This window comes from Helianthus annuus, chromosome 7 (genome assembly GCF_002127325.2).
Source record: "Helianthus annuus cultivar XRQ/B chromosome 7, HanXRQr2.0-SUNRISE, whole genome shotgun sequence".
NCBI classification, from domain to species: Eukaryota; Viridiplantae; Streptophyta; class Magnoliopsida; order Asterales; family Asteraceae; genus Helianthus; species Helianthus annuus.
The window spans coordinates 77,054,458-77,064,949 of record NC_035439.2 but is presented as its reverse complement, the minus strand read 5'-3'; the positions used below and the strand labels follow the sequence as shown (position 1 = coordinate 77,064,949).

The window sequence follows — 10,492 nt, the reverse complement described above, 5'->3', positions numbered from 1 at the left end:
ACAAGCTCTTGGCCTGAGTCTTGAAGATTTGCAGGATCTCCTTGATCTTCCACTTAGCAGGGATGATGAAGATACAGATGCCCTTAACTTTGATTGCAATTTAAAGGCCAGATAAGGGAGCCGTTGATGAGGCAATAAAATATCCACAATAATGAAGAGTTTTGGCATTATCTGTTCCAGGGGGAGATTGTTGGGATTGAACCCTATCAGAGGAACAGATAATGTAAAGCCAAAACTGGATCAACTCAGTGGATTCAGAATAAGCAGATGCTCATATACATATCTCTCCCCTTGAAAGTGATTACAACAACTGATGACCTCCTATCTGCTGATCTTACTAACTGCTGACCAATAACTGCTGCTCAATTAAAGATCTGATGAAGACTCAAGTCCTGCTGATTCAATCTACTGCCTTGAGTCAAGCACTGCTGATCCGGATAAGTGCTGCTGGGTTCACAGCAGTAGAAGGTTGCAGCAGTTGTTCTAAAGTCTGTTTGTAATAGAATGTATTAGCAGTAGTTTAACACAAGCAGTATTTGTATAGATCAGAGTTTAGAGTTTGTTAGGAGGTTAGATGTCACTTTCATGGTGATGTCAGCTGAGATACCTCAGTGGTTTGATTTGCCTATAAATGGAGCAGTACTCTGTACTGTTACATTTGATGGTCTTGAGTGAGTTCTACTCCTCAATTCAATCCTTTCATCTTGTGCAATCAACCTTGGGTTATCAGGCTGAGGGGGAGCTTAGTATTGTAAGCGTACTTGTAATCTTTTGCTTATTTGTAAATCATTTGCTTATTTGGGTAGTAAAACAAGTGTTTAACATACTATTCTCCTTTCTGAAATTGTGTTTACAAAGTTTGCAACTCATTTCCGTTGTACTTATTAGTTTTATGCAAACAAACACGAATCATGACAGCCTCAGATCCCAACAGAACACAAACTAAAATAGCTAAAAAAACCTAACCCCCCCCCCCAAGCTAAATGCAAAAAACTAAAACCCCCAAAAAACCTAACCCCCCCCCACCCCACCCCCCCCCCCCAAGCTAAAATGCTAAAAACTAAACCCCCAAAAAACCTAAAAAAAATCTAAAAAAAAATTTTTTTTTAATATTTTTTATGTTAAAATCGCTACTTTTAGTAGCGATTTTTTTTTAAATTTTAAAAAAGAAATTTTTTTTGCTACTAAAAGTAGCGATTTTTTATAAAAAATATTAAAAAAAAATTGTGTGTTTTTTAGCTATTTTTAGGCATTTTTGGTTGTGTTCACATCGGTTCTCGCGGTTCTCGCAATAAAGGGTGGTTCCTAACGGATCTTTGTCCTATATATATATATATATATATATATATATATATATATATATATATATATATATATATATATACATATATCTTTCTCTTTTTTCTTTATTCATTTTTAATATTAGAAGGGTGTGAGGAATGAGAGATGTGTATAACATAATGCAGAAAATTAGAGCAAGGGGTGATTAAGTTTTCTTAAAATTTACTTGATAGAAAAACAAACTAAGAGGTTTATCACTTGTTTGAAACCCAACAATATAATGAAAGTAAAAAGTTTAGGGAAGGAATGCCAAAACTGATTTATAAAGGTACAAATGGATTTTAACTAATCAACTCTATGTTCTATCCTCGATTCTCCTATCGAGAGTTGTGCCACTAATCGTTATGCCTTAACAGAGAAATCACTGGTACAAGCGTTTCACTAAGCAAGGTAGTGATCACCTTACAACGTTTCACTAATCCAAGGTAGTGACCACTTTCTTCGTTTCACTAGTCTAAGATAGTGGTCACCCTCTACGTTTTACAAATCTCAAGAAGAAGTGGTCACCTCTCTTACCAATCACTAACAAGTTTACTCACTAACAAGTTTATTGACACCATCACAAGTCACTCACTATTATAATGACAATACTCACAAATCAAAAAAAAAAAAAAAAAAAATACAAGATAAGAAAGACGGGAAGTTATTGCATAACTCTTCTACTTTGCTCTTTGATTTGGATTCTCTCTTCAATTTTAACGATTGAATCTCAAAGGAACTAGAGAGATATGGTTTAAATATGTATTTTAAAGTGTTTAGATTCAAAGAGGTGAGTTAGAATGCATGGGGAGACTTGCATTTATAGGCACAACACCAAAAACGAAGAAGGAATAATATACCAATTCCATGGTCAATCCCAAGGGCGACCGACCTTGGGTCGTCTAGACATCTCCTTTCTTGTTGTTTTCTGTTGTGAACATTCTGTATAGTCATATCCTTAAGTCATAACCCATTTTCACACTCTTTATCCAAATTTTGAAGCCCAAAAGTTTCATTTGACTTGGTTGCATTAAACAAAGTTAATCACAAAAATGGAAAGTTTACCTTTGTGATTTGTAAAACGTTAATGTTGATTTCCCCTTTTGGATTTGTCTTTAAGGCTGCTTCGTGTCACCACATCGGAGAAGCCCCCAACCTCACCATAAGGCCATCTCCTCTATCCCTTCTTTCGTTACCGGGATAACAACCAACACCATGGCGCTCTCTTAACGCCCCAAATGACGCCCCGAGTAATGGTGTTTCGCATCCCTAATCTGGATGAATGTAAACCCTAATTTTTATTCGTCATCATATATGATTAATATTCATCCTTGATGATTTGTGATTCAACTCTTAGTTGTCATTCTACATTTTAATTGATTACATTAAATGTATATTTTTTGGATATGTATTTTACATATACACATCCTTAGTCAACAACTTAATAATATAAGTTATAATTATAGTTATGTTAAAACAAGGGAAAATGATGTCTCACAATTAACATTCAAAAACAATCACAGATCAAGAATCAAGGAAGGATATAACAAATAATGAGGCATGAAAGAAATATACACAGCGTTAACATTTCTCATATAAATAAATTAGTTAAAATCATAATAAATCATAGCGGGGTCATTCTTACCCCTTTCTTTACAACCTCAAAGTAACACCTTTTCAATATATATATAAAGTGAGTTTGCTGTTCAAAAAAAAAAAAAACACCTTTTCAATCATTAACCGAAAAAAACATTAAAGCACAACCCAACAACCGTCCCCCACCACAATTTCCAAGGTTACATTACAACCAAAAAAAAAAAAAAAACCCTACCAAAAGTATATATAAAAAAAGATCCTACACCAAAAGTCAGATTTAAAATAAATATTAAAAAAACCAAACCAATCACAAAAACTATAATTTTTTTTAAAAAAATTACCCGCTTCTCATCCATCATCTTCCATCCATAGACGTAAACGACTCAGCAAATCCATACGGCCGTGTAGGTATGCTCGTCTGCGTGTTATCCAAACTCAGAACAAACGACGATGATGAAGCGTCCATCGTATGGCTTCCGCCTTCAAACGCTTGCCATTTCTGCAACGCTTGAGGTAGCGAAAGATCAAGATCAATTCCGTATATGTCATCCGAGCTTTGATCAGACGGTTTCCACATTTCAACAAGAGAAGAGAGTACGTTGACCGCGTGGCTCATGTCGGGCCGTTGGTAGGGCTCTCGGGCACAGCAATGGCCCGCGAGCTCCGCTGCTTTGCTAATACTTGCTAAGTTTTCTTCTGTGAGGTCGAGGGTTTGATCGATTGATTTGCGGAATGTGTCTTTGTTGAGGTGGATTCTTCGGAACCATGTTACTAGGTGCATGCTTTCTTCGGGCTGGCTCTCGTCTAGGGCTTTTCGGCCTGTGATTAGCTCCATGAGGATCACGCCGAAGCTGAACACGTCGACTTTGGTTGTTACTCGGCCGGTAACTGTGATTCAAAGTTACGCGAAGTTAGGGTTTTGTGATTTGAATGTTATCTGGATTACTACTATACTGTACAAGTACGAATGAGATTTTACTAGGTACATTTATTTAAATTCAAATTGTTTGAAAGCAATTTGAATTTGAAATTTCAAGTCGATTCGAATCCAACTGAATAATTAAAATATAAAAATAAATAAAAATTTTATTTATATAAAGCAAAAAAAAATTATATGATCGAAATTCGAATATTCAAAACCCGAATTTGAAATTGGCTTGAATTGAATTTTGGATTTTTCGAGTTGGATTTAAATAATAAACATCCATAATTAGAAGCTTACTTGCATATTCGGGGGCTAGATAGCCGAACGTTCCAGCGATCCTGGTCTCGACGGAGCCCTTACCTTCCGGAGCAAGGCGAACAAGGCCGAAATCACCAACTTTGGCTCGCATATCATCACCGAGGAGGATATTGGAAGGTTTCAAGTCTCGGTGAATGAAACTTTGTTGTGCTAAACCGTGAAGATACTCTACCCCGCGAGCCACATCCAACGCGATGGCTAACCGGCGGGTCCATTCCAACGGGTTCAGCCCTTCTTCGGGCCAGTTAAACAAATGTCGGCTTAATGTTCCTTGTGGCATATACTCATACACAAGTAGCTTCTCGTTCCCGTCGAGACAGTAACCAAGTAGCGCCACAAGATTTCTATGCCTAACTTTGGTTAAAACTGCGATTTCCGATTGGAATTCGGCTAACCCTTTTCCGGTGATCACGCCACATTCCATTCGCTTAACGGCTATTTTCGTTCCATCGTGTAATTCCCCTTTGTAAACCGTTCCGAAACCTCCCTGTCCCAATATATTCTCTTCCGCAAAGTTGTTGGTGACAGTTTTCAGGACTTGAATTGAAATGACCATGTTTCCAGCCTCCACCATCTGGATATCGGACCCATCGTTTGTGGGAACCGTGTGCGTTTCAGTGAGCCCACCAACGCTGACACTCGAGCCAGCAACAGTGATCTTCACGCTTTCGTTATCGGACCCCGAGTTACAAGGGTGGATCACTATGGCATGAGGGCTTTGACCTCTACTAGACTTCTGCTGCTTCTTCTTGTAAAGACAGAACGCGAGCCCACCGATGAAAAACATGACCAAAACACCTCCAAGAATCGAAAACAACACGACACCAATCCAGCTTTTCGAACTCTTTTTAGGATGTAGTGAAACCCCATCTGCATTTGGTGAACCCGAAGGGTTTTGCGAGTTCGGATCACTAGAACTGCTTCGGTCCTTCCCTATATCCGGATTCCCACTCGTGTTCACCTTCAAATTACTCTTGAAAACCGGCACTTTACCATACAGATTATTATTCTCAAGATCTAACTCACTAAGCGCCGGAAGTGTAGCGAGCGATTCCGGAATCGTGCCAGTGAGATTATTATTCGCAAGCACAATCCTTTGAAGCGATTTCAGCTCCGAAAACGCAGGAGAAATTGTACCCGAAAGCCCCATTTTCTGAAAATTTATAATAGTAACATTATCATTATTACAAGTGATCCCAATCCAATCCGCACAAGGATCATTCCCTTTCCAATTACTCGCAAACTTGGCAGGATAATCCATGGATTTCGCGATCAACAACAACGTAACAACCCGAGGATCACAATCACCAACCTCAGGCAAGCAAAAATCATTACTCCCCTTAACAATATCAACCGAAACCGAGTCTCTAAACTTAGGCATTGGTCCTTGCAGCATGTTATTAGTTAAATTAACAGACTTTAAAGATTCAAGACTCGTCAAAGACTCAGGAACAGGCCCAGTGAAAGAATTATCCCTAACACTAAACACCTCCAACCCTTTCAAACCCGAAAAATCGGGCAAAGGACCCGAAAACGAATTCGAATGCAGCCAGACTTCCTTCAAGAATGTCATGTTTTGTATAACATCAATCTTCCCACTTAGTTTGTTCCCATTAACCCATAAAGATTCAAGTTGTGACCCGGATAAACTCATGGGTAGTTTCCCTTCTAACCCATTTATAGCCAAATGCAAGTTAACCAAACCCGGAAAACTATCCGACCCGAAGAATTCGGGTATGGTACCCATTATGTTAGCATTAACAGCTGAAAAATTCTGAAGAGTTGAAGCATCTTTGAGGCTTTCGGGTATAACCCATTTAGCAAACGGGTTGTTATCAAGTTCTAAAGATTGTAAAGAAGACATACCAGTAAAGAAATCATTTGGGATTGAAGTAAACATGTTGTTGCTGATCATCAACACTTGTAAAGATGCTAACCCGTTTAACCCGGGTAAAGGACCCGAAATGTTGTTCCATTGGAGCTCCAACCGCTCAAGTTGAGTGAGGTTTGAGAGGGTTGGTGGGAGTGTGCCTTGAAGGTTTTGATGCCCGATTTGAATCCGGGTCACCCGGTTATCATCTGAGCAAACTACGTGGGCCCATTTGCACGGGTCCGGGTCGGACCAGTCAAGGTTTGGTGGATTGAGTGCTTTCTTGAGTGAAAACATAACTTCAGCATCAGTTTGTGAGTGTGCATGGATCAAGAGTGAAGAAAGTATGATGATCAAGATTGTGTGTAAAGAGTTGAGGTTGAGCTTAAGTCCCACATGGGTTCTCATTTTCTAGAGAGAGAGAGAGAGAGAGAGAGAAAGAGAGAGAGTTTCAGTTGGTTTTTGGAGGTTGAACTTTGAAGTCTTCAAGAGGAGAAGTTGAAGTTGAACAAAGATTGTATGTGTTAATGAAGGAAATATGTTTATTTGGTCCCTCAAGTTTTAGAATCTTTTATGCTCATCAACATTTATGAATAGAGTAAATTATGATTTTGACCCCTATAGTTATATTATTTTTATCCATTTAGTTCAAAAAGAATCTTTTAACATTTGAGCCTCTAACGTCTTTTTTTAACCCTTTTGGCTCCTAACACTAACCTTATCTATTTACTTTTAGGGGCCAAAATAGTTAGAAAAAAAGACGTTAGGGGCCAAAAGGGTTAGAAAAAAAGTCGTTGGAGCCTCAGATGTTAAAAAAATCCTTTTTAGGCTAAAAAGGTAAAAGTGATATAACCATAGGGGCCAAAATCATAATTTACTCAAATGAATATTACCAATAAGGTGAGTTTAGTGTTATCTTTTTGATACAATATTTTACTTTATTTTGTTTGCTTTAAAAGGATTGGTTATAACATCATCTTGATCAACAAGTTTGCAAAAAAGGTTTGGTTGTATTAGGTGTCAAACAGTTCAAATTAAGGCTTTATATGTTGTTTGGATACAACAATAATAATACAATTATTTTATCAAGGAGTATATTAACAGAAAACTGTAAAGCTAATAATTGTGGAAGCTTTTGAAGTTTTAATATTATAAGTCTTTTAAATAAAAAAACAATTGGCTTTAAATCTTCATCTTTTCCATGGCTTGAAGTTGTTGACATTGAAAAAAAGGAGATATTGATATTTGCCATCTTTCATTTTCTTGTTTTTCTATTTTTGTTTTTAGTTTGCAAAGATATTCTTTTAATTTCGTGAAAGTTATGATAAATTTGTGTCACAGTGAGTATTTTAGCATCCAATTTATTTATTTAATTTTTTAAAAAGTAGATAATGCATTGATGCTTTGTAGTTAATAAAATTAAATAGTTTTACATTTTTATTTAATTTTTTAAAAACCCATTACTATTTTTTTTTATCTTTATTAAACGAGTGGAACTTAAGCTCAATTATTTACCCACAATTAGGGGCAGATTTAGGTGGAGGGTTGGATGGGCGGACGCACCCCTTGAAAAAAATTAGTGTATTTTATATGGCAAAATCCCAATCGCATACCTTGAAAATTTGGTTAAACCTCTCGTTCGCACCCCCTAAAAATAATTTATGGGTCCGCCACAACCAACAACCTTGATCATCATAATTTTTATTGATTTTTTATATAGTTAACACTTTCATAAATGTCATATATCATGTGGATAGAGCTCATATGATTCGGTATCCTCATACAGTCATGTCTAATATGTGTTTGTTTATACTCCTCAATTAATAACATGAAAAAGAAAATCTGATAATATTTTTAATAATAATAATAATAACAATAAAATCATCATCTTCATCACAAAAACAAAAGAAAATGAAGAAAAACAAGCCACAAAATAGCTGTATATGCCTTGATGAAAAGTGTGAACCACAAAATATGAAAGTATAATACAGATTATATGTAAAAAGTAGAAAAGTTGAGGGAAGAAATTGTAAAGGTGGTATATGCAGCACATGGTGTGGAACCCACCTAAGAGAGATTTTGATTCCACTAGGAAATGGGCTAAATAGCCAGGTTGGAATTTTGATGGTTTAGATATTTGGTTTTGGCTTTTTTCTAGTGCCAATCCCCTTTGCCCACTTTTGATGGATTAGATATTTGGTTATTCCCCAAAGTACCCCTTGTATCATGATCATATTCTCGAAATATCACACACATCAACAAATACAATTTTTTTTAAACGGCAAAACTTCTATATAAAAACTAGAATACGGGCCAGCAAGCTGCTGAAAAACCCATCAATTACAGGATTACATCTCAAATATTAAAGTCGACTCACCTATTCCAATCATTTTACAAAACTTTGACCTATTCGTAATCCAAAGGTAAGAATTCTCCTTACTTACGTTTGTGACAACCCTCACTAAACCAGGTATCCGTACGATTTAATTAATAATTAATTGCTGCTAAATTACTGTGCTTAACTGAAATTGCTGACGAACTGCTACTTGATTTCTAGTACTTGTATATTCCTGCATCATACTTTGATTTCCGTCACTACATTATTTACAAGTTGAACCTTAGTGACAAACATGATGCACTAAAGCACAGTAGCATTAGAACGGATAACCTATTGAACATGCTGATAAAGCCAGCATCAGGCAGACACTGCCTCTAAAGGCCTGTATGAGCCAGAAATATTTTACTACACCCATAGTGAGTGTAGGGATACAAGGGTTGTAGAACCGCGTCTCTAGGAATAAGATATGATGATTGGATGTGCCTAAAACGTACTCTAAGCACAAAACACAGCACTTTTATTAACATACTAGCTTCTGGCTAACTGATAAAGTGCCAAAACATGGGGAAGTATTCCTGACACTTTTGGAAATAAATTGTGTCACTAAAAATATTATTAACGACGCTTAAAAGCTTACTTAAGCACTTTAACGGATTTCTATCCAACCGAACAACCGGACTAAACCCGGAACATGAAAATATTGACAAAAATATTATTGATCTTTTTCTGAGCCAGTTAGGGTCCCTGATTACCCTAACACCCGCTATAGAACGCATCACACCACTAACTGAGTTAACCCCTAATCTAAACTTGGTTTAAAGTAACCAAACTCTAACTACATGGTTAAAATCGAACCAAATGACCCCCCCCCCCCATTAGGATCGGCCAACTAAGAGGAGACACAAGAGTACACTCCTTGAATATTATAATGCTTATGTTTAATATCAAGGGGACACGAAATCCGTTGGACGAAGAACTTGAATTTTTGTCTATAAAATCCACACTAAACACACAAGATTTATCACCACACTTCACCAACACACTCTACTCTCTCCTCTCCTCCCAACTCTCGGCCGAACACCCCTCTTGCCATCCATCCATTTTCGACTTCCACTCTCTTCATTCCAAGCATACACAAGTGTTCAAGGTCACGTATTAGGAGTCTTGGAGCAAACGGGAGCGGAAGGACCTCGTTACCTTGCTTTTATCCATCACATTTTCGCCTAGATTCTTCCCTAGCCCCGAGCTAGAGGTATAATGCTTAAAACTCATTCTCGAACATATCTAAGGTGGTTAATAAGATTTGTAACGGTTGAAAGTCGGAAACTTATCTTTTGAATCTTTAAAGTTTACTAAAACATGAATCTTGTTGGTTAAAAGATCATAAGTTGTGTAAAAGTTGTAGTGTTTAAATATGGTGATTATTTAGGCCCGATCTACGTTGTGGTAGCTCGGATCATCGTTTAACCCGACTTTGTTAAGATCATAGATCTTGACATAAGCTTGTTTCTATCGGTACAAGGGTTAAAAGGTGAAACTCTACCACACGAGAAACATGAACTTGTGTAAAAGTGTTTTTACTTGTAAAATAGTATTTAAAACTAGCGGATCTACGTATGTACAAGTGGTATTTTCGTAGAACCAAGTGTCGAGAAAATCATGTTTTATAAAAGTCGGAGGACACACTAACAAATATGATTTTACAAACCACAAGTGTATAAACACTTGTGAAATGAAGAGTTTCGACAAAATGACAATCTTTGAGAAAGATGAGGGGAAGTTATAAAGGATGATTTATTCTAAAAACGAGGTTTTTACGGGATTAAACTATTTTATATAAAGATCCACCAAATATAACGGGATCTACACTATAGTTTTCAGAAAAACTACAAGTTCATGTGAACATGCGATTTACATACTTGTCGACTAGTTTGATGTGTCGGAAATTGATTGATTGATTAAAGAAGTGTTGAAGTGATTTTGTAAAAGAAAATGATACGCTTGAAAGCGTGGCCACCTCCAGTTACAGGGGAAACTCTGGCGAAATTTTTCTAAAAAAAAAATATAACACTTAGAATTATTTACAAGTGTTAGAATTATTTTTGACATGTTTCCAAAATATATT

The 10,492-nt window shown here is 36.7% G+C and overlaps 1 protein-coding gene across 2 annotated transcripts; it reads right to left on the bottom strand.

The window, feature by feature from the left end:
• Positions 1 to 2,896: 2,896 nt before the first annotated feature.
• Positions 2,897 to 6,533, bottom strand: LOC110939690 (receptor protein kinase TMK1). Of its 2 annotated transcripts, XR_002592378.2 has the most exons (3): positions 4,139 to 6,533; positions 3,046 to 3,804; positions 2,897 to 2,993 (listed from the first exon to the last, which is right to left on the bottom strand). XR_002592378.2 is itself a non-coding variant. In XM_022181262.2 (2 exons), the coding sequence occupies exons 1-2, from the start codon at positions 6,435 to 6,437 to the stop codon at positions 3,272 to 3,274; spliced, it is 2,832 nt and encodes a 943-aa protein (XP_022036954.1). In that variant the 5' UTR covers positions 6,438 to 6,533; the 3' UTR covers positions 3,041 to 3,271. The 2 variants fall into 2 exon arrangements, 1 of the variants encoding a protein (XP_022036954.1); XM_022181262.2 differs by lacking the exon at positions 2,897 to 2,993 and having other exon boundaries at positions 3,041 to 3,804.
• Positions 6,534 to 10,492: the final 3,959 nt, after the last annotated feature.